The 23949-nt window shown below is 36.7% G+C and overlaps 4 protein-coding genes across 4 annotated transcripts; all 4 read left to right on the top strand.

The window, feature by feature from the left end:
* Window positions 1-252: 252 nt before the first annotated feature.
* Window positions 253-3854, top strand: LOC113778397 (glutamine synthetase cytosolic isozyme 2). Its single transcript, XM_027323798.1, has 12 exons — window positions 253-399; window positions 854-893; window positions 1010-1113; window positions 1220-1268; window positions 1351-1457; window positions 1568-1655; window positions 2193-2321; window positions 2414-2488; window positions 2595-2648; window positions 3018-3055; window positions 3159-3318; window positions 3452-3854. The coding sequence occupies exons 1-12, from the start codon at window positions 326-328 to the stop codon at window positions 3602-3604; spliced, it is 1071 nt and encodes a 356-aa protein (XP_027179599.1). The 5' UTR covers window positions 253-325; the 3' UTR covers window positions 3605-3854.
* A 766-nt stretch (window positions 3855-4620) lies between these two features.
* On the top strand, window positions 4621-15714 carry LOC113778157 (kinesin light chain 3). The gene is made up of 18 exons (XM_027323454.1): window positions 4621-4858; window positions 5171-5269; window positions 5619-5806; window positions 5904-6008; window positions 6581-6681; window positions 7058-7136; window positions 7899-7910; window positions 8002-8067; window positions 9121-9189; window positions 9279-9335; window positions 9864-9941; window positions 10799-10896; window positions 10983-11028; window positions 11337-11464; window positions 12322-12430; window positions 13333-13395; window positions 14362-14427; window positions 15189-15714. Exons 1-18 carry the CDS (start codon window positions 4744-4746, stop codon window positions 15387-15389), a joined length of 1680 nt encoding a protein of 559 aa, XP_027179255.1. The 5' UTR covers window positions 4621-4743; the 3' UTR covers window positions 15390-15714.
* Window positions 15715-17023: 1309 nt separating this feature from the next.
* On the top strand, window positions 17024-18283 carry LOC113778556. Its single transcript, XM_027323998.1, has one exon. It carries the CDS (start codon window positions 17370-17372, stop codon window positions 17934-17936), a length of 567 nt encoding a protein of 188 aa, XP_027179799.1. The 5' UTR covers window positions 17024-17369; the 3' UTR covers window positions 17937-18283.
* Window positions 18284-18634: 351 nt separating this feature from the next.
* LOC113776819 (putative pentatricopeptide repeat-containing protein At1g09680) lies at window positions 18635-21216 on the top strand. The gene has a single exon (XM_027321876.1). The coding sequence runs from the start codon at window positions 18635-18637 to the stop codon at window positions 20459-20461; it is 1827 nt and encodes a 608-aa protein (XP_027177677.1). The 3' UTR covers window positions 20462-21216.
* The last annotated feature ends 2733 nt before the right edge of the window (window positions 21217-23949 follow it).

Raw genomic sequence — 23949 nt, forward strand, 5'->3', positions numbered from 1 at the left:
TCTCGCAGTCATATACTTCTCCGAACAACCCCACTTCCCAGTATTAGTACTTTAATCCGTGTATTTTCTCATAAAAATACCATTAAAAGGAAGAAGACGTCATAAATCTGGTCTACTTAATTTAAAATACGTTTAAAAAAAATGAAGACGTCATACATCTGAATTGCAAGAAGACGTCATAAATCTGAATTCCTTCATGCGGCCAACTCTGAAACTGCACTATATAAACAAACTCCTTGCAGGGGCTGGCTCTGTACTTCTCTGCCCTCAAGAATTCATCCTTCAGTCATTCTCAGAGCTCAGAGAATTTATTTTCTTGCTTAAAATGGCTTTGCTCTCAGATCTTGTTAATCTTAACCTCTCTGATTCTACAGAGAAGGTGATCGTTGAGTATATATGGTGAGACTAATCACCTGCTTTGCTCTGTTTTCCTCGGTTTTCTGTGAACTTCTATCCGTTATCTTTAACTTGGTTGGTGAAGATTTTGATTAATGAATGCTTCCGTCGAAAGGGTTCTTTTTGGTTTCATTTTTTATGGCATTTCTTGTATTTTTAAGTAAAGATGGCTTAACAACGAGTAATCTTCATGGTTTCTCACCTTTCCATTGGGTCTTGCGTTCATATTTTTATTGGAGTAACATCTAATCTGATACCACGAGTCTTGTTCCTTGTATACACTCTTGTTATAGAGAAATGCTGTGCTTCTATTGATGTTTAATTTTTCCAACGGAGGTGAAGATTGCAAGGCTCTTTTGCAATGATCCACTCCGGGAGATATACTTTTTCCATGCATTTGCAGAGGTCAATGAATAAGTTAAATCTAAATGATTTTTGGTTTTAAACTTTTTAACAGGGTTGGGGGATCCGGTATGGACCTCAGAAGCAAAGCCAGGGTAATAATCTTTCTGCTTGCTAGAAAGACTGAATTTTGTTTAAGCCATTTTTGGTCCGTTGTTTAACTGAGTGATTATGGAGGTCGATGACGTATGAGACACTTGAAATATTGCAGACTATTTCTGGTCCCGTAGACGATCCCAAAAAGCTGCCTAAGTGGAACTATGATGGTTCTAGCACAGGCCAAGCTCCTGGTGAAGACAGTGAAGTGATCATATAGTAAGTTTATATCCGCAACGTTTAGAATGTTTTCTTATTCTGCTAATGGACTATTTGGTAAATGAACCGATTTTTTTTTTTTTTTAATCACCATCTAATGAAACAGTCCTCAAGCAATTTTCAAGGATCCCTTCAGGAGGGGCAACAACATTCTGGTAAGCGGTATTCAGTTGTATAATCTTTGACATAAAATACACAAGATTTGATTTGACTTTGTGTCTCAATTCTCTCTCTCAGGTCATGTGCGATTGTTACACTCCAGCAGGTGAGCCGATTCCCACAAACAAGAGGCATAACGCAGCCAAAATTTTCAGCCATCCTGACGTTGCTGCTGAAGAGCCCTGGTAATTCTTAATCCTCTAGTGCTTCTGGAGTGCGGTTTCTTATTATCTAGTTATCTGCTTTTCTTTCTTTTATTACCTCTTTTCATTTGGAAATGTATCCATGAAATAAGGTACGGAATTGAGCAAGAATACACCTTGTTGCAAAAGGATGTCAAGTGGCCTATTGGATGGCCCGTGGGAGGCTTCCCTGGACCTCAGGTAATTTTCTTCTACCAGTTGCTTTCAATTCTATCCTCATAGTTTGTCCACTTCAGATAATTCCTACTGAGTGGTTCTTCAATCATGGTGCAGTTAATTATGATTCTTGAGGTTTTGGCCTTTCTTTTTCCTCTTTTGAAGTTACCCCTGATAATATAGCTGGAAGATTTGCTAACAATGCAGATGCCAATAGAATTGTGCACTAAGGATATATGGATAACTGATTGGTAATATATCAATCTGCAGGATGGCCAAAATTACCCAAATTCTCTTAACCTGTCATACAAGAATTTCATGTTAGTTGCGGTAGAATAAAGAACTTAGTGTTAACTATCTTTTTCAGTTCTTTTCTAAATATCCCCATGTACGTTCTCTCTCTCTTTTTTTTTTTCAAATTTCTTAACATGGGCTTAGATTTTCCTCCCTTTACAACCAAGCCTCGAGTTTGTTCTCTTCTCTTTCCATGCTCCTGTTACTGTCTTTAATCGTTCAAGATTTAGATCATTTATGTTTCTCCCTATTTCTTTGATTGCATAGGGCCCTTACTACTGTGCAATTGGAGCTGATAAAGCATTTGGACGTGATATAGTAGATGCACATTATAAGGCGTGCCTTTATGCTGGAATTAACATAAGCGGCATCAACGGGGAAGTGATGCCTGGCCAGGTAGATAAAGCTTGCTTCTTATGTCTCCTCTTGGCAACTTGTTATCTCCTTTAGCATCTCTGATTTCTAAATTTTCCTGAATATTTTTATAGTGGGAGTTTCAAGTTGGACCAGCCGTTGGCATCTCTGCAGGAGATGAGCTTTGGGTTGCTCGCTACATTCTGGAGGTATTTGGCTTTAGTTTCTTGAGTCATTGAAACAAGAACAATTTGTTCAAGTAACAGCTGAAGTATAGTACATGTCGTTAAACCAGTTAAAATTGTTTGGTAACAGAGGATCACTGAGATTGCTGGGGTGGTGCTTTCGTTCGATCCCAAACCTATTCAGGTAAGGATTTTTATTTGTTATTTCTTCCGAAATCTTGATTTGGACATCATTATTGTTTGTCATTGTCAAAGTGAGTGATGTTCTTGGAGGACATGGAAGCTTCTATTTGGGATCTGAAAAGACCTATTTTGTACCTTCTATGCTGTTGGTTTCTTGAAATACTACATCCTTTTTAACAATTGCAAGAACTTGCTATGCAGCTTCTGAGGGAACTTCTTGTCTGATGTCTTTATATTATATTGAAATGTAGCTAAGAAAAACTAGGTGGGCAGAAATTGGATGCTGGAAAGAAAACCAGGATAACAATAGACTGTGTGATGTAATATCTATAGTCTCTCTCTTTTCACACAACTTCTTTACTCTCTACAGGGTGATTGGAATGGTGCAGGTGCCCACACCAATTACAGGTAATGTAGTATAGAATCTGGATGACTTGTTTCCCAGCTTTCTCTCAACACCTTCCCCACCTCTCTCTCTCTCTGAAAATGAAGTTCGTCTTGTTCTTTTCAGCACTAAATCTATGAGGAATGAAGGAGGTTATGGAGTCATCAAGAAGGCAATTGAGAAGCTTGGACTTAGGCACAAAGAGCATATTGCCGCCTATGGTGAAGGAAATGAACGTCGTCTCACTGGCCGACACGAAACAGCTGATATCAATAACTTCTTGTGGGTGAGTAAAAACTATATATCTTTGTTCCTACTTCCATCTAGTTCTCCCTCCAAAATTTACCATAGATACTTTTCTTTAGGGACGTACTACTTGAAATTTGATCATATATTTCTTGAATCATGGGATTTTCCAGGGTGTTGCAAACCGTGGTGCATCAATTCGTGTTGGCCGAGATACAGAGAAAGAGGGCAAAGGGTACTTTGAGGACAGAAGGCCTGCTTCAAACATGGATCCGTATACTGTCACCTCAATGATTGCAGATACTACCATCCTCTGGAAATCTTGAAAGCTCTATTAGCCTGAACTGAAGACGAGATAATTCAACTCTGGGGCCTTCGACACAGGAGAATTGTGTTTCACTTACAATTGCTATCTTGTATTACTGAATAGAATAGTGTCCTTGTTGTTTGCTACCATGTATTTCAGGCAGCAAGGACTATAGTTCATTGCGTTGTTGCCTAGTGCTTTTGCAGCAGTCTTAAAATAACAGTTGTCATTTTACTAATGACAGTTGAAGCGTGATTTCCTTTTTGTCATTCTAAAACTTGGAAGTTGGCGTCAAACTTGAAAGTATCGATATTGCCCTCAGAGAATATTGCCAAGAGGGGAAAAAGATGAGGCCATCAAGAGAATAAAGGCGTGAAAAATGATGCTCAACAATACAACAATTGTGTGAAGAACAATTGAACAAGCCGGTGACTAACATCAATGCGTTCTCTACTAAGTTGCCTAGAAGCAAAGCCGGTGAAACTGCCTAGTTGTCAAATTGCAAGCAATATGACATAGAAGCCTACCTACTAGGATTGAAAGACAAGTCGAATTATTCATTACCCAATTTGAACTCAAGATTTTGCCCAATTTGTGCTCAATAAATGAGAGAGTTATATTAAGATCGATTTTGTTATCTAATCAAACTAGTACATGTCAACAATATTTGGTGTTACCAAAGATTTTAAATTGCATTAATAATTTAATTCTGTAAGCTAAAATCTATATTTTATATATAAATAGATGCTCGACTTAGATTCAATAAAAGTTTATCCGATTGTGACTTGTGAATAATAACCAAGTTTTTTTTTTTTTTTTTTTGAATAATAACCAAGTTAAGCTCAACAAAATTTTAAATTGGTTTAAACCCCATAGAAAATACCTGCAACTGATTTGTCATTTAGCAACCCGAGTTAATCTTCCCGGTTGAACCAGAAACAGTATTCCGGTTTAGCATGTCACCTCTGCTGATGGCAGCGCTGACAAAGTGAAAATGCAAAATCCCTCTATTTCGGCTGTGAAGGGTTTAAGAATTTGATCAATAAACGACATAAACTTCAAAATCTTTATCTGGAAAAACCAAAAATTGACCAAATAATCTATCTGCAGAGGTTTCTCTAATTATACCCAAAACTTTAGTTTTCTATTAACCAGACGATGTCTTCCTTCGGCCAAGCAGCAGTTAATTTGCTGAGAAAGCTCCGGAATTCTCCTTATGCTCGCTCTACCTTTCCATTTTCAAGAAAGCCCACGAATTATTTGCCGGTTCCAGGTGATTTATGAAACTGCATTGCTCGAATTTGAATGAAACTATTATGTGATTTCTTGATTTTTAAGTTGAGCTTTCATATATTCCAACGTGAGAATTCTATTTGGTCAGATGATAAAGTTGTCATTTTTAACCATTAACTGAATAAAGGGTTATAGATGATCTCATTGCCACAGCAAAATCAGTAATAGTCTCTTGGCGGGATAAAATTTATGGAGTTGTAATATACTTGGTAGCTGAAAATTAGATAAATTTAGTTGATGATATATGTTTTAGTGCTTCCTCATTGAAGAAGGTGATTCCTTTTGTTTCCAGGAAGGCGAAAATATTTTGCTGAAAATGGTTTTGGAGATTATGGCAAGAGTGGGCAGCATAAGGAAACCTTTCAATGGATTCTTCTGTCTGGTCAAGCTGGTAGTATCATTCTTTTATGGCAGCATTTGAAAATGAGGGTTGTTATAGTCACTATATCATGTTTCTGCACGAGGGAAAATGCATATTATGAGATTTTAGATATCTTGTGCACTACATAGTAATAGTTGACACTTCACAATAACCGAGAAATGCAATGTTTGGAATTCTCTTCCATTCTATCTAACTTTGAACGTTTCTTGGTTCAAAGCACACATTTAGCCACTTTTGAGTGTACCTAGATAACAAATGGTACTGAATATTTATAAATAATGTTCAGAAACATCGGATTCTATTTAGAAAATCTCCTGCTCATGAGTTTTCTTTTCTCTCCTTGTACCCTTCTTCTCAGCAATATTTCTTGGGATCAATGGAACCCCAGCCTTGGCAGATGATTCTTCAATTCAGTTAAGTTCTGAAAATACAAGCGGTCCCGAGATAGCTGATTTGCACCGAGTTGAGGACGGTTCTGTGGTGTCTAACATACATACTTCTAAATGGAGAGTTTTTACAGATAATGCAAGGGACTTCTTTTTGCAGGTAAGCAATGTTCTGACTCTTTTCCCAGAGATTTATCTTTCTCTGAGTGTGCGCGTCGTGATTAGGGACTTATCTTTGTTATTTTACTGTATCCAAGGGAAAACTGGATGAAGCCGAAAAGTTGTTTCTTTCTGCATTACAAGAAGCTAAAGAGGGGTTTGGCAAGAGAGACCCACATGTTGCATCGGCATGCAACAACTTGGTAGGTTGTAGATGGAGAAATTTCAAATATAATTCTTAGGACTCTCCATATAAATGTCTGCTTGATTTATTGTTTTGACTAGAAAAACAATTCCGTGGACAATACGTAATTGGAGGTGCCGTCAGATTGGCAAACTTCAGTCTTAACGGCTTCAATTCATCTAAATTGGTCATGGGCGTTCATTATGTTGTCATTCACAACTTATGAACAATTATGTACATTGTTTTTCTCTTGATGTTTGAACAATTACATAGATTTTTCTCTTGAAGTTTGGGTAGGAATAAGTATTACTATTGAATTGAATGTAGTGATACCTGGATATGGCTTCTCTCCAAGATGTATGAGAGTGCAATATTTGGCAAATTCTGATGCCTTGTTTTGCAGATAAAGATCTAAAATCATACTTTGAAATGTTGCTTTGGTCCAAATGCTAATTTTGTGTTTACATTATTTTAATGCACACTCCCAGTATTAAATATGGTTAACAAATATCAATAGATATCTTTCTCTTTATTTTTCTACTTTAGAAAAAATTGAATTTTCATGTTATTGCAACTCTGATAATGTTGCAGGCAGAATTATATAGAGTTAAGAAGGAACTTAATAAAGCTGAACCTTTATATTTGGAAGCTATCAGTATACTTGAGGAGTCATTTGGACCTGATGACATAAGGTAGGAAATTCTCTTTTTTGTTCACTGAGTTACTACTATGTACAAAACTGCATTTGTTTGTCCTTTCTTGGTTAACTATACTTTGAACTTCACCAAGATTTTCTTTGTTTAGTAATATACCTATTTGTGTCCAATGCATGGATGACTAATGAAGCATAAACAAGTTTAAATTGCTATAACTTCTGTGATTAAGCTATTTAACTGCCTGCCTATTGCATGCATTTAGTGACATTTACATTCATGCTCATTCCTTAAAGAGAAGTAGCATGGTTTTATGTGATTTACTGGGCTACTAGTTGAGTAACTCATTTGACGCTTCACTGTACATGTCTAACCACTATATAACTGTTATACATTTGCACGGGCTTTATTATAGAGTTGGGGCTGCCCTTCACAACCTTGGCCAATTCTACCTAGTCCAGCGGAAATTGGAAAAAGCTCGTGCTTGCTATGAGGTAACTGCATGAACAAAGCACCGTAACTTTCCGGCATGTCTTCACTGCTTCTTTGTTTTCTCCTTCAGGATTCCATTTCTCCATCAGTCTAATTCTGTTCTTGTTAAGGACCAGCGTCTAGTTGTGTAATTCAATCTGGCATAGCCCCTGGTTCAAATGAACTTTAAGCTTTAATATGGCATAGTGACTGGGCCTGGCATATTTGTTTCCCTTTTAATCCGAATATAAGAGTTTAGTGCAAAAACCAATTGTATGCTTGGCTATTCTCTATAAAGCATAACATCCACAAATTAGCCGATTTTGGCTCAAAAGGACCAAAATTTTTGTACTACAGCCCAGATTTGGAAGCACAAATTTTTAACAGAAAGGCCTGAAACTGAATTTGTAATTATTCCTGGAAAATTGGATGTCAGTGTTTCTGGCAAGGAATCATGGAGCTGTTATCAATTCTATGAGATTGTTGATTAAGTTCAAGGGATACAATGGAAATACCAAAGTGAGATACTTCTGGTCCTGTGCACTTCGCCTTTGCAAATTTGCCCATAACTATATCGCTTTTGCAGTCAAAACATAGAAAGTCATGCATTTTGAGTTTCTGCATCCGACATGTTACCTTATAGACTTTGATTCTCTCCTTTCGAGTGATTTGAATTATTCAAGAATATATATTTCATTTTTGTGCTTAAGAAGAAGTGGTATACATCATGTGTAATAATTACTAATACTGTTTTCTGCCTTTCTCTTTCACAATTCCTTTGGCAGCGTGCTCTAAAGGTATGCTATAATCATTGAACTGGTTTCTCTCCTTTACTCTGATAAATAAAATTACTGACATCTAGTCTTATTTCCTGGATTTCTTATCTAGATAAAGAGGCGTGTTTTGGGAGAGGGCCACCCAGACCATGCTGATACAATGTATCATCTTGGAACTGTAATGCCTTAATTTTCTGCCTTACTGTTAAATCTTCCCATACTTGCTGCATTCTGGTAGCTTATGTTCTTAACCTTAACATTGTTCAGTTGCAAAAATTAGGTCTAAGGAATGATCTGATATGAAAGATACATTTAGGCTCTAATTGGCGCCTGGGTTATGATTGGCACAATAATGAAAAGCTATGATCATTAGATGCCTAAAGGCCATTAAGTTAAGTATGGCCAGTCCTGGCATATACTTTCCTAGGAGTTGTTGTTTATTTATGATTACTTTTTGCCCACAACTTCAGATTGCAGATCAGTTCAACATTTAGATATCTAATATTGTCCCTCATACTTGAATAGATTACTTTGGCAGCAATGCTTGGCTACTGCTATTGGCTGAAGTTTTTTACTCTTGAAGTTCCTTAATTTGATTCTCAGTTTGTTCAGATTTCATTTCTGTTATTTGCCAAATTAATAGGTTTTATTTGGTGATCCTCCATTAGACTTAGGGACCAGTAAATTCTCAGGAAAAAATGGTACTTTTTGCCTTTGGTAAATTTTTCAAAAGCTTTATTTGGTTATACTCTTTTAAGTGTTAATATGCCTCATGATTTTTAGAGGCGATTGATTCAGCCTTATTATTAGATCTTGAGTAACAGATACAGTTGTGACGCTACTTAATTATTGTTTTAGTGGTTAAGCAGTTGCAATAATTCATCTGGTGTTTTTACTATGTTTTCCTTTTTTGTTCTAACAAGTATAAAGGATGAGAGCGCTCTATTTATTCTATTGATTCTATTATGTGGCCACTAGTGAAAAGCATTTCAAAGTCTTCAGAAATTGAGCCCTTGCATGAATTTTAGATTCACATTGGGAAGGTCAGGATTAAGTAATATGAGAGGCGAACATAATTTTCCTTCTCAGATGCTTCCAGTTGGGTGAATTCTCTTGTATGCATTAATGGGATTAAACTTTTTTCTGTTAGGACAGCTAGATTAAGGTCTTTTTGTTATGTATAATGGTTCTTTCACTGTTCTTTGTCTTATACATGTAACCTGACTTCCAGGTAATGTTTCTTGAAGGAAAAGAGAAGGATGCTGAGGCTTTGGTTCGAGATTCTGTTCGAATACTTGAGGTCCATTAATCTGTTGCAATTGCTGGTTGTTTGCTGTCAATGATTTCTTCTCTTCTCTTTTCCTCATTGGCTTTGTACATAAAATGTAGGAAGCTGGGCTAGGGGAATCATTTACATGTCTCAGGAGGCTGCAATATCTTGCTCAGGTTGTATTTCTGTACCATCTAGTTGAGGAAGGTTCTCTAAATTCATTGTCATGGAGGATGCAACCCTGATTTTGCGTCTATTATTGTTCCTATGGTGTCAGCTACCTGCTCTTTTTTTTTTTTTAATTTTATAAATATCTTAAATCTAGATAGAAGGTCTTTCAAGGAGTTTCAGTAAATATATTCTGTTTTTGAAAATTGTTCAGTTTATTCTTAAGCTCTTGATTAGGCTGTTGATTGTGAAGACAATGACGTAAGCAGACAGAACAGATAAACATAATTATCCTAAGATTTTGCTTTAGCTTGTTACCTCAACCATTTGCTTGCCTCTGCCTAAACCATGTTCAGTTCTTCAAAGATGCTCATCTACTTTACGTGCATAATTGTATTCAGTCCTTCATTTTCCTTCTTTTATGTTGTGCATATATTCAGTTGCTTTGTGGATGTAACAGGATCCTGTATCCTGATTATCTCATGCGGAATCATTGAAAGCTCTTCAATAAGATTTTTTTTTTTTTGGGTTTGTAGATCTACATAATGTCCAACCAAATTGCAGAAGCTGAGAATATACGGAGAAAGATCTTACACATGATGGAAGTATCAAAGGTATTGCATGTTCCTTTTTCTGTCTTTACTACTTATTCAAACTCTAGTCAAGAATCTGTCTCATTTGGTGTTGTTTGGTTATACTTTAGCTTTTCTAGTGAAGTGGAAATGATACCCGCTGAATAGTTGTTTTTACAAATGGCTGGGATTTTCTATAGCTTTTCCCAGTTGCTGAATGGTATTCACGATGGGACGGGATGGTCATAAATAGCCTTCTGGATTATATCTCTTCATGAATGAATACAAAATTGAGGATGCATATAGAAAATCAACAACCTTGGTGTTTCAAATCAGCTGAATTGAAATGCAATCACAAAATAGGGTAGTAGCGTGGCTGATGGTTGAAGTCTCCTTCATAAGCCGATTTTTTGTGCCAACAGTGCCCACAGTATCAACGTGGACAGCTCAGATAGCTTCTTTTCGCAACTCCCTGCACACTTTCACTTTTTCTTCTTCTTTTCAAGAACTTGAATTTCTTCATGTTACAGTAAGTCTCTCGCTGTATATTGTCCCTTTGCTTCAAACAAGTTATTCTTATCAAGATATGGACACATTGAAATTGTCCAATGGGAAGAAACGTTTTCTCATTTTCTGTGACTGAACCCCAACAATGCTTCATTGTGTTATGTGCTCTTTCCATCAGATGTCATACCAATTGCAGCTGCTGATGTTTAGCTGCCTTCACAATCTTCGTGTTACTATTGTATTTTGGCTTTGATCTGATCTTGGTTGTATGCACTACACTCGTTTTTCTTGATATGTCTTATTGCTGCTACCTTTTTTCTGTACTTATGTATTCCATTTTTTTCTGGTCATCATGTACACGATACATGCATAACAAGTAGCCTATTTCTTAGGGTTGGGCTTCCTTGGATACTGTAATTGCTGCAGAACGCCTTGCCCTGACTCTTCAATCAGTTGTAAACTTAAAGGAAGCAGAAGAGCTCTTAGAAAGGTGAATTTCATATATCAAAGACAGAAGTTTGTCAAGTTTACTAATTCCATTTGCAAAAATGTTTAATGCATCAATTTACATGGCAGATGTCTTGATGCCAGAAAAACCTTACTTCCTGAAGACCATATTGAGGTTTGTGTCAACAAAAAACACTGACATTGTCCACCCCTGTAGTTGTCAATTTTTAGCGGTTCTTTCTAATTGAAAAGTCTGCTTATCTTGAAGGCTGGAAACATTGGAATTTCCTATAACAACGAACTTATTCCTTTAATTACCTCATGAAGCCTGATTGATTGGTTAACTTTGGCAACTATTTTATGAATCAACAAAGTTGGGTGGGAACATAGTTGCTACTGCCTAACTTATCCCAGTTGAAAGAAAAAGAAGAAAGAACAAGAAACATGATCTCAACTAAGATGATTAATTTGGTTCACATGCAGACTGCTGCAAATATGCTCTACATTGCTAGGGTGAAAACGCTCAAGTCTAACCAGCTAAGGAAGAAAAATGTTCCTCAAGCAGTGGAAGAGCTGGAGAGGGCAAAAGGCCTTTTAAGTAATTCAATAAGGTCTGTTCAATATATCTTGATCTTGTTTACTTCACACATTTAATGTTCTCTTTGGATTGTAGAAACTAAATTTTCATTGGGGGCTGTGTGCTTTAGCAGTATAGCTTTTGATATATGTTAATTGGCTCTTCAATGATGCTGAGATGAGAGTGTCAACTCAGTTTAATTCTTTATGCTATTTTGGTTTTGGTTCTTTCTCATTTTCAAGATATTCAAATATTGTCCAGTGTGGCCCATAAGAAGTTCTTAATCCATGAGTTTTAGGCTCGTCTTAGTGGCCTAGTAATCATGGATGAGCAAGTTAACTGTAGCTGCCCTCAAGGCGATATAATTATTGATATGTTTTTGATGTTTTGACATTCTATTGGGAGTCTTAATACAGTAACATCAAACTTTTTTTGGAAGAACATCAATGTTCATTTTGAGGAAAGTTTGAAGCACTAAATTAGGGATTGTAAGTTTAGTATTCTCCTAGTGTCTCTGCTTAAGCTAGAAAAAGATTGTGCAATATATAAAAGGACCAGGTTTAATGTTGAATGTTTTTTTGGTAAACAATTAATTGAAATGAGGAAGTATAAATGTTGAGGATCATATGAACAGAACTTATTTCTACAGACTACATGTATACACTAAAAGAAATTGTGAGATGGTTCAGTGGATCTTTAACTATTTAACTCAGAAAAGTGGTATAGCTTCTTAGATCATTATGATCTTGGACAGAAGCAGTATTAGGCAAGTTTTCTTATTTGGTGGTAATCTTTCTTGTAAATCTCGTGTGTTTGATAGTGGAATACATTTTATGGAACATTTCACTCTTTTGATCCTCTCCTTTCCCATCTTTGATCTGTGAATAATAGGGTAGCTCGAAAAGTTCTGGTTCAATTAAGAAAGCAGAATAGAAACCAGCAGCCCCGTGGAGTGGTCCGAAACATTGCCAAAAATGAGCATTCAGCAATGTTAATACTTGTGAGTTTCCTTATTGTTTGCAGGTTTTCTTGTGTGCAAATAAAAAAAAAAAAATCTTGGGTGGAATATTGTAACCTTCTCAAACATTCATCAGTTTTGGGGCTCTCTTGATGCTTATCATTTTCTTTATCTCATTCTTTTGGTTCAAGGAACTTTGATTGTCACAATCATTTTCATGTAGTATTCTTCTCTCATATTTTCATACGGACAAGTTTGACATTTTCTTTTTGCTATTGATTCTGCTTTTCATTGATGTATGTTCTTTAAGCAGACATCTTTTTTCTATTTCCTTTTGTGATGGTTATACCTCTAATGGTATTTACAGCTAGAATTATTGACAGGTCAATTGGTTCAGAAGACTGGAAAGAAACATCTTGAAGATCTATCCAATTTCAATGAAAAGAAATTTAAACCACTTTAGTTTAGTTGCACATCGCTTCAATGCAGATGCTTTATCTAAGATTGAAAAGCTCTTAAACGGGTGGTAAAAGAGATGGATAAGGTCTATCAAGATTGCTGAATTTCTTAAATAGAAAAGAGGAAAATGCTTCCCTGTAGGTACTGGGGAAAGCTCTGCTCAAGTTACTTCGAAATACTTACTTAGATTTGCTCGAGATCTACTAAACTTATTTTTAACTCAATTGAATTAACAAATTTCATTGTATAACATGAAGGTTACACGAGGTTTCAGTTCAATCAGCTGACCTCTGTTTTCTTAATGCGTTTGACTTGGTTTGATTTGGAAAAGCTTAGTCAATTATGTTTTATCTAACGTTATATGAGTTCATACACTAAGTTTGGTTTGCAGAAATATACTGATATGTGCTTTGCAATACTTGCTGTTCTGGATCAAGGGACTTTTATGTGATTCTAACTACAATTGCTGGTGAATTTTGCTGCAGTTGCAGTCACTTAATGCACTTGCATCATTGGAGATCACCAAGCTAGAACTGCAGGAGTCTATGGTCAGTGTTTGCAGCTCCCTGAAAAATCAATGAAATTGATGACCTTTTGGTGAAACATTAAGTGTGATACTTTACCTTTAATAAAAAATTGAATAAATTTGATAGATAAGATGAAGTGTGGATCTCGTAAAATGAAATACTGTGGGTTGATAAGATTATTTTATATTCTCAAATATAATAAGGTAGGTCATTAGAATAAAGGATTCCTCTGAGATACCTGGCCATCAGATTGGAACAAATCTGAACTAGAAGTACAGCATCCAATTCAGGTTACAAATATTTTGGATGTCCAAGTCTTAAGCATCTGTTACTTCTTCACATACTCAGGAACAAATCTGCTCTGATAAAATGGAATTGATGGAAGAATTACTATTTTTATTTTCTCAGATCAGATGTTATACCTTTTCATTTTCTCATCAGATTTGATAATCAAATATTATCAATTCATCATTTTTTTCCAGTCATTTCTGATGTCTGAATTATTATGAATATGGTAATGTTTGTAATTGCGTTGGTAGTACCATGGACGTTTCTTTGACCTCATTGTAGCAAAACATGCTTCTTATGGCGGTTTTGTGCAAATTCTTGTTACTGCTTATGGTGGTTATTGTGGTAATTTTGTCATAATGAGAAGGCTATTAAGAAAATGACCAACAGAAAGCAAATATATAGCACTTGATGCCCTTGTTTTTGATCTTCTCTATCTTCCTTACCAATTCACTACTGCATCTCTCTGATCAATTGGAGCTTGAGTGGGCATACATTATAAAGCAGCTTGACCATAATGGGCAATATACTTTTAGAAAGATTAATTTTATGCTTATATCCAGCTGAAATTTCACAATCTTCTGGATGTTCTTTTCATATTATCTCTGTAGGATTTAATCCTGAAATTCTCTACTATGTTCTGGTTTTGAAAATTCTTAGTGCAGTTTAATCATTCTTAAGTTCTATTTTCTGAAACAGGACGAAGATCGTCCTGTCTTTGAGGCTGAGAAAATTCTTCACGAATGCATGTCTACTTTTAAGGAGGTATGTCCAAAATGGATTATAGATCCTTGTCAGGTTGATTTTGCTCTCCCTTTCCAGAAATTAGTTGTTTGGATGTGTTCCCTTACACATAAAAAATCGTCATACAGCTGCAGATATTGGATTATTTACAATATTTTTGTTATATTTTTACCAAATATTTTTGTTATATTTTTACTAAATTAGAAAATATTGAAGCTTTTATAAGTTTGAAATGACTTTGAAGTCATACTAAGAAATCGGCTTCCCGGTCTCCTCCTATCACATATGGCTTTTCTTTTTCTTCTTTTGCAACTTACAACGTTATTCTCCACTCAGCAGACAACATGATGCATCATGGAACACAATCTTCTCAGAGCATACGAAGATTCAGCGATGCATCTCCCCAGCTGGTTTGACAGTTTAAATTAAAAAAAAAAAAAATTAACAATCAAACCACAATACACTTTTAGGGTACAAAACCCAGAACCTTATCCTCCTATAATCCTTCTTTAATCCAAATTCATGGGTCACTAGCGGGGAGAGCTTTTCTGCATTACATTTGCTCTTCCTTTTATGATATAATTTACCATTTCTACTGTAGCTCATGCCTTTCCTGTTGACCTCCTTTTGACTCATCTTGCTGATCCTAGTTGCATGTGAATGAGGTCTAATCCTGACAATGGCTGAAGAGATCATCTTTTTTTTTTTTTGACCTCACATGAAGAGATTGTCACTCCCTGTTTGGCAGTAATTGTTTAAGGCAGTATGGTTTTTCTTTGCAGTTTGGCACCGAGACGTCCTTGTCTAGTTCTCCTGAGGTAAAAACCGAGTACCTCTCGTGCTTGAAGCATCTACTCGCTTTGATAAATGATAACTCAACAGCAAGCGTTAAGCAATCCAGAAAGGCTGCTTTGGAAGAGTTGAAAGACGAAATCAAGCATGTAGAAGTTGAAATTTCAGCCACCAGAAAACGTAGAAGTTAAATTTGTTTGTACATGATGTAAGTTCAGTCACTGGCATCTGCAGATTCAAAGAATGTTCCAGCAGAGTTTAACATGCAGTTGAAGTCCTCAGAATTGTGCTAGCTGTTCAGCTAAAAAGAACGCACAACGTGCGTATAGTTCTCTTTGTTGGATTTCCGCAGTTTTGCTTTTGTAGCTCAATTGCAATTGGTAGTTTTGATTCCTATTCTTTTGAAGGTTTACAGGGTTTGCTTCGATAGGTATTCTGTACAGATATTTTTACTCAGAATGTGAAGTACATGGTGACTGAAATTCCAGAGCTCTCCAGCTTATGCTCATTTTAACATTTTTCCCATGAAAGCAGAAGATAAAGAAAATATAACAAACAATAGCTTCCAAGTAGAAAAGAGAGAGCACACACATGAAAGAATGCATATCTTGTAGTCATACATGGTAATGAATATGCTTTTACAGATGGTGCTAATAGGTGATATATTTTTGCAGCTACAGAGTTCAAAAAGCTAGAGATCAAGGACAAATTTATTACTTCAGTGTTGGCATATTTAATTAAGAGAAACAACCAAATTAATGCCACCTTTTCCGATTTGTTATCGGCCAACTTTTGCATAGTGGGATTACACGAAAAAGTGCTTGATTGCTGATTCAGAATAGTTGCAAGTACCGATAAAGTATCTAGTCATAATAGTATTAGTATAAGGACTGCAAGCAACACTACTGCAATCCAAGGGAAAAGAATTTTTGTTATCAAGTGATTATCCAATACTTTTTCTTCTTCTAATAGTAGATACGTCAATGGTATGGTTGGATTAGATGACATGACCAAGCACCACAAAAACAAGTAAACAACAGTCATAAAACTGCTACGGGTGGAAGATCCAAATCACAAATATTGCAACGGGTGGAAGCTTAAACAAATGCCCCGCCGCCGCCGTGCCGTGCCGTGCCAGAATTCAACCACCACCAGATTATCATAGGGAAGATCCAAAAGTATCATCATAATTTTGGAGAAAAAGTGTCGAAGTCTAAAGTTCTTCTGAAGTTTCATTAAAGCATCACGGATAACCGGCTCAACCAATAATATTTCAACCAATGTACGTACATAATTAAGTGTAAAATTTCAAACCTGCAGGGCATGTGTAAACAGTTCAAAGCATTTGATTTTTAGAAGTAACGTATTCAACAACAAATCTGGCTTGAACAAATCAACTGAACGCACGCAACCTTGTTTTTCCTTCTACTAGTAAATATGCAAAAGCTGAACAGAACACGAATACAAGTTGACTCAGTTGATAAGGAGACGTGAATACAAGATTATGAATTTTTACATCGCTGTGTAGATTGAAAGTATATCTTGATTCATGGTGGTGGTCGAAATCGAAACCATTCAAACTTTAATTTAAAAAAAAAAAAAAAAAAAGAGGCGGAATGGGATGACCAGCCTGGCTGACTCTTTCTAGCAATATGAACATGATGAAGATCTTCCCTGTCACCCGGACTTCATATGCAATCTATTTTGGTGAATAGATAAAGTCTTTTATACGTCTAAACAATAAATTGCCACAACTGGGAATTATAAATTAAGGGACCAATTCTCTTGTTTCCAGTTTCAACCGGTTAAATATTCTATTTCTCACCAAAATTTAAAAAGTCCTTGTAATGGAATGGACCCCTAGCGACACATTGAATTAAATGGACATTCAAGCCTGACATCAGCTCCACAACTAGACATATATCGACTCTATTATTACGATTCATGTAACGAATTATCCTACGGCCTTCATTACTTCCATGACAATATGACATACCTACGTTACTTTCATTTTCTGAAAGAGACATTATTGTTCGAATGGTTGAAGCACATAACCAACACATTCCCAATAGTATAGCGTGGAGCTTTGTGTTTCATTCCATTCCGACCCCAATAGTAAGCAAAACTGGCCATTTCCAGAAGAACCCTTTCGCCATAGCGTTGCTTCTTTGATGGAAAGAAGAAAGGGTAGCAGAGGGAGCATTGATGAATTGGCTTTGGTGAAGGCAGCAGCATGTGCATGGTATCAACATGGATCAGGATCTGAAGGCCGAGCAGTGCGCGAGTACGATCTTGCAATGCCTAAAAGAGCTCCTAAACCATCAAGGTACAAGATTGAAGCCATGAAAGAGTCTGAAGAAGCTCCTATACATCGTCTCTCACCTCCAACATCAGCTCCTCTTAGTCCATTCTCTACTGCTAGTAGCAAACAAAGCGAGATATCTCTTCTTGATGATTATGAAATCCAGAGGATATCGAAGGAACTTGATCGCTATATGGCAGAGTCGAGTCGAGCCGAGTATTTAAAAAGTTTTCTTGGCAGTGATCATCGCGCTAATAACAGAGTTGTGTCGTTATCAGAAAGTGGCACAAGTGAGGGAAAAAGTAAGCAGAAACGCAAAAATTCAAGAGGGTTTTGGATGAAGTATGGGGCGGTATGTGGCTCGAGGAAAGATGATGTCGTGGATGGTCGGAGTTTTAAAATTGCATATAGTCATGGTGGCCGGAAAAATTGGTAACGGAGGTCAAAACTTCTAGCTGCTGAACACGGGGCATCCATGTCTAGTCAAAATTGATGAGATTGGATATGTTCAGTTGGTTGTCGGCTTGGAATTAAAAGCTCAAAACAGAAACAGTACATTGAGGCGTGGTACGAGTAGTGTATGCTAGTTATGGATCTGATTGAGGTGGACCTTTTTTTTTTTTTTTTTTTTAAGTTTTTCAATTCCTCTATTGGTATCATTTTTTTGAATGGAGTGTGAAACTGTGAAGTAAACAAAAAGTGTAAAATCTCTTGCTTTTCTGGAGTTTGCTCCATCAACTTGTAAGGTACTTCTGGGCTGGCTTTGCTACTACAATGATTTGTTTTAAACGGTTCTAACGTAAATTTGTAATTTTTGTTCAGAAATCCTCAGCCAATAACACGACGCTTTATCCAGCTTAGTACCAAGTTCACAAATTCCACAAAAGCGTGAAACTAGTTACGCTTTCAGGGCCAGTAACTAGTAGTAATAGGATCCCCTTCACGCGCCCATTCTCAACGGCACAAACAGCACAAAAAAGGTTAGACCCCACGCTTCCCGGACAAATTCATGGAGAAAGTTTTGGTTTTCTTTCTTGTGTATACCACGCCTTTATCCTCATTGTCTTTAAAGGCGCAGAATTTGGAATTGTTAACTTTGCTTTCAATGACCTTGAGCACGTGACACTACGGCAGATGTCGGGAGCACCCCAACACTCCTTATCCTCTCTAACCCACCTCCGCCATCTCTCCACCAGCGCTGCCGCCACCTCCACCACCACCACCTGGTATGCGCCACCAAAATCCCTCCGCCAACCTCAAATTCAGGGTTCATCAGACCCAATTCTCACAACTCTCTCAGAAGCCATAATAAACTCCCCAAAAAAACCTCTTCAAACCTCACTCAAAACCCTCCTCCCTTTTCTTAAACCCCAGGACATCATAAACCTCATAAACACCAATCCTCATTCCATTTCCCCTGATTCCATCTACTCTTTCTTCACATGGCTCTCTTCTCCCTCACACCCCACCCCCTATCGCCACACCCTTTTCTCCTATTGCACGATGGTCCACTTCCTCTGCAGCCACAAAATGCTCCCATATGTTCACAACCTTGTCAACACTATTGTTTCAAGAAAAGGCAAAAATTCGGCTTTCTCAGTTTTTTCAGCAATTCTCAAGACCAAAGGTAGCCAAAGATCCAATCTTTATGTGATTCTTAACAGTTTGATCATTGCTTACTTGAAATTAGGCCTTTTTGACGATGCAATGCAGTGTTATAGATTGATTAAGAAGCATCAACTTCATATCCCTTTTGAGGCTTGTTTGAGAATTCTTAATCATTTTATGAAGTTAAAGTCTCCAGCTTTGGCTTGGGACTTTTATAAGGAAATTTTGGAAGCTCGGTTTCCACCAGATTTGTTCTGTTTTAATATTTTGATGAACAAATTTTGTAAAATAGGTGAAATAAGGGAAGCCCAGTTGGTTTTTGATGAAATTGGGAAAAGGGGTCTGAAGCCTAGTTTAGTTAGTTTTAATACTTTGATTAATGGGTACTGTAGGTTGGGTAGTTTGAATGAGGGGCTCAGGTTGAAGAGAGTAATGGAGGAGAGTGGAATATTGGCTGATGTTTATACTTATAGTGTTTTGATCAATACATTGTGTAGGGAGAGTGAGATAGATGGTGCAAATGAGTTGTTTGGTGAGATGTGTGGGAAAGGTTTAATTCCGAATCATGTTACTTACACTACATTGATAAAGGGTTATTGCAAGAATGGAAGGATTGGATTGGCAATGGAAGGTTATCAGAAAATGTTAAGTGATGGAGTGCAACCTGATTTAATCACTTATAACACGCTTGTTGATGGGCTGTGCAAGACTGGAGATGTGGGCAAAGCGAGGGGTCTTGTTGAAGAGATGACACGAAAAGGTTTGAAGCCGGATAAAGTTACATATACGAGTCTCATTGATGGATTATGTAAAGGGGGTGATTTGGAAGCAGCATTAGAAATTAGGAATGTCATGGTAAGTGAAGCAATTCAGCTTGATGATATTGCCTATACAGCTCTTATTTCTGGCCTTTGTAGAGAACGGCTTATCAATGATGCAGAAATTATGTTGAGGGAAATGTTAAATGTTGGTTTGAAGCCTGATGATGCTACGTTTACTATGGTCATGGATGGATTTTGTAAGAAGGGAGATGTTAAGAAAGGTTTCAAGTTGCTGAAAGTGATGCAGAGTGATGGACATATACCTGGTATTATAATTTACAATGTGCTAATGAATGGTTTGTGCAAGCTGGGACAGATGAAGAATGCTGACATGCTCTTGCATGCAATGCTCAATCTAGGAGTTGCTCCGGATGACATTACTTTTAACATCCTATTGGATGGGCATTGCAAGTATGGCAACCCTGACAATTATGAGAAACTACGTAGTGAGAAAGGGCTTATTCTTGACTATGGCTCTTATTCTTCACTGATTGCCAGTTTAAGTAAAACCTCAAAACGATACAATAGATGATCAAGCGCCGCATTGTGCTCATCCCAAAGGAATATCTGGATATCAAAACTCAAGGACTTTTTTTACAATAGCCTCAGACTGGATGAAATGTGTTGTATAGGTGGAGAAAACTGGGTATTCCTAGCAAACAGCCTAAACAGCTTCAAGATATCTATTCCTGGGCGGGCGGACCTTTTCCGAGTTGTATATGTGGTTACATTTTCTTGAGGTGGAAAATGCATGCTAGGTAGCTATATCTAGGCTTCTGATAATTCATGGGTGTGGAAATTGCACGGGTTTGCTCAAGATGCAGTTCTGCCGAAATTGAGAAGGATAGTAGATTTAAAAAGGCTCTGTCAATTCACTCGGTTCTCATCCCTCACAAACAGCCTCATGGAAGTGAGAGTATTGCTGCTTCATTATTGGTGCATTGTAGAATCTGATTGTCTAATGGGATTGGAACGTCTGTTGGGTGTGGAAGCAACACCTTGAGTTTCTCCGGGCAGGAGGCTTGAGAACAGTGCTGAAAGGCTATGTCCAAACAGATGGGACAACTAAGCTGATGCAATTTATGGATTTGAAGAATTGAATAGGTACACTTAATATTGCAAATTTGGCTTGATCTCATAGAAGAACGACTTCTGGGATGATGTTAATATTAAATTAACTAGAAGGATCTGAGAATACAGGGCTGTTAACCTATGTTAAAGAGATGTCCAAAGAGCAATGTAACAAGAAATTCTACCAACTAAAGGTCCAAATGATGTTTTCATTAACTATTGTAACTTGGTCTTGGCACATAAAGTTCTTGTCTGGGATTAAAAAAATGCTATGTGGATAAGGAAATTGACGTGTATTATACAGGTAAAAGATTTCTCCTGCAGATGAAAAAAAGGAATCTATACATCATGGCTATGCTGTCTCTATTTTTTTTTTTTTTTTTTTTGGCGGTGGGCTCATTCCTCCTCTTATGAGGAGTTGCTACACTTCTTGATGAGAAACAAAGCAGTTGATTTCTTCTTATTCACGATTGCCATTCGATGATTCTTCACAACACTGCAAGAATGATTGGCTACTTTCATCATTTGTAACTCTTAATTACTAGAAGTCTCTGTTCTATGATCAAGCTTACGGAAGCTAGTATGATTAAGATGTTATTTATTGTTGAAAACCAATGTATTGGATAATCTTGCTCATTGAACTTTCTAGCAAAGAAAAAAAGGGAATGTAGGAGATAAATTGAAAGGGGCTTAAAAAGTATGACGTTTTCTACTATCTCATTGGAGTAAATTATAGGGACCAAAAAAAAACGCATTTTAGTTTATTTTGCTTCCTTTTTTAATTTTTTTCCCCATAAGTCATTGGAGTAATCCAGCTAGATAGCCTGACGGGGTCAATGTATTGGGCTTAGTGCGATTGATCTTCCAATTAATTGATTGGGTCGCACACTAGAAAACTGGAAATTGCTGTAGTCTGCTTGGACTCGTTCGGCTAAATTTGGCCCTTTTAATGCTTGGTTTGTTTAGTTCACACGGCCTTTTAAGATATGAGCTTTACTGCCAAGAAGTTTGTCAAAATGGTAAATAAACGAATAAATAAAAGCTTTATTACTGAGAAAACCATTCATAATATGAAATTTGACAGAGAGAGAAAAAACTATTCATGATTTATACGCTGACACTTTAAAATTTTATTTTGGCAAGTGTATGTCACAAAATATTTTTCAATGCAAAATCACAAAAAGGTACCTATGTAGCTTTTCGTTCTATGAGGGGGCCCTAATTCCAAATGACAAATTATAGAAAAATTTAAACGGAATTGGTCGAAAAGATGGTGGCAAACCGGCATTAGTCTAAATATTTCAATTATTCAAAATAAGATACTTGAGGAAAATGATATCGGTTCTGAAGACATTCTCTCAGACATATTATAGATTCGATGATTGAGAATGTTCGCTTTACTGTATTACATCAACATGTAGTGGATGTAATTTGTATTTCAAGAGAGGAGGAAAACATTGAGCACAAATCAGCACACCATGCAAAGATGTCCAATCATATTTAATCTTTTTGAAATTTCCCTCCGACCATTTTGTAAAGCAATTGATACTAGACGAATTCTAATAATCTCATTAATAAAATTTTGCTTCTTTTCTAGAAAAAAAGATATTGAAGGAAAAGAAAATTATCTATAAAAAAACTTTTGTGATGGATCCAAAAGTATTTTATTACCGGACTTAAGACCAACAAAACAAGGACAAAGACAGAGATATTGGGTAGGTAGCCATGGTGCCTATAGGCGGCAGGAGCACTCAAGAACCCGTGTGGAATGTGAAAGAAGATGCATGTATTCAACAGCAAATCGCCATCGAAATCTTTAATATAATCAGCAAGAGTGGGGAGATGGTACAAAATTCGAACCCTTTTCATTTGGAATTCGAAATTGAAGTATTCAAAATAATAAATGCATGGGGATTGTTCAATAATGCTACTCCTAAAAGAAAACTGGAAAAGTGCTTAGGGATCAGCATTTATTAGCCTAAAGAAAACAAATAAAGTGGAAACCATTAATGTAAAAATTGTTCAAATTCTTGTGCAAACTGGAAGAACGTTGGATCCAGCAGTGTGCTATGAGGTATTCCAATAGCCAAAAGTAGACTCTTTTTCCAATAATGGGAGGCAGGTTAATTTCATGTATGAACTTCATCGCCAACTTTGAAATTTGAAGGTTTTGTTGCAGGCCTCCAATTAATATATCAACGTACATTGATTGATATTTAATAATTATGAGTCTCATTGGGCCTAGGTGAATTTTCTTTCTTTTTTTGTGGGGCTCTTGCCTTCTTTGTCCGAATGTTTCTTGATTTATTTTTTGCATTGGCATTTTCAACATGAAAAGACGTAAAAAAAAAAAAAAAGAAGCTTTGATAGCTCATCATCGAGCACTAGATGCATGTTGATAGAGAACTATCATCATTGGATAAAAAGGATGACAACTTTTTCAACTTGAATGCAATGAATCCGCTGGGCAGAATCCCAATGCCAAATGCCTTAATAATCCAAAAAATATAACTAATCCCTGCAAAGAAAGAAACACTGTGCTGTTATTGGAAGTTTAAAACTGGGCATGGCTTTGATTATGTTATTGAAAGCCATGTTGAAGTACTCCTAGGTTAGTACAAGAAAAGGGTTTCGCAAATTAATTTTCTGTTCTTGCTTTCAAAATTTGTCTTGAAAAACAATTGTAGAAGCTTTTTTTTCCCAACAAGTCAGGGTCATAGCCAAGAGCCCTTTATTTTTCGGCAGTGTTTTCGTCTGAAATCACGTTAAAGTGTATCTTAACATTATGCAGTTCTCCACATGCGAAATGCCAAAATGCCTTTAAAAAATAAAGTCACAGATCGAAAGAGGAGAAAAAGCTAGCAAGTCACAGTTTGTGTTTCCCACGGCCTGCGCACTAGAAAATGATTTGACAATCATATGTCTAAATCTAAATCTGAGTGTTCTTCT

This window comes from Coffea eugenioides, chromosome 7 (assembly GCF_003713205.1).
Source record: "Coffea eugenioides isolate CCC68of chromosome 7, Ceug_1.0, whole genome shotgun sequence".
Taxonomy (NCBI): Eukaryota; Viridiplantae; Streptophyta; class Magnoliopsida; order Gentianales; family Rubiaceae; genus Coffea; species Coffea eugenioides.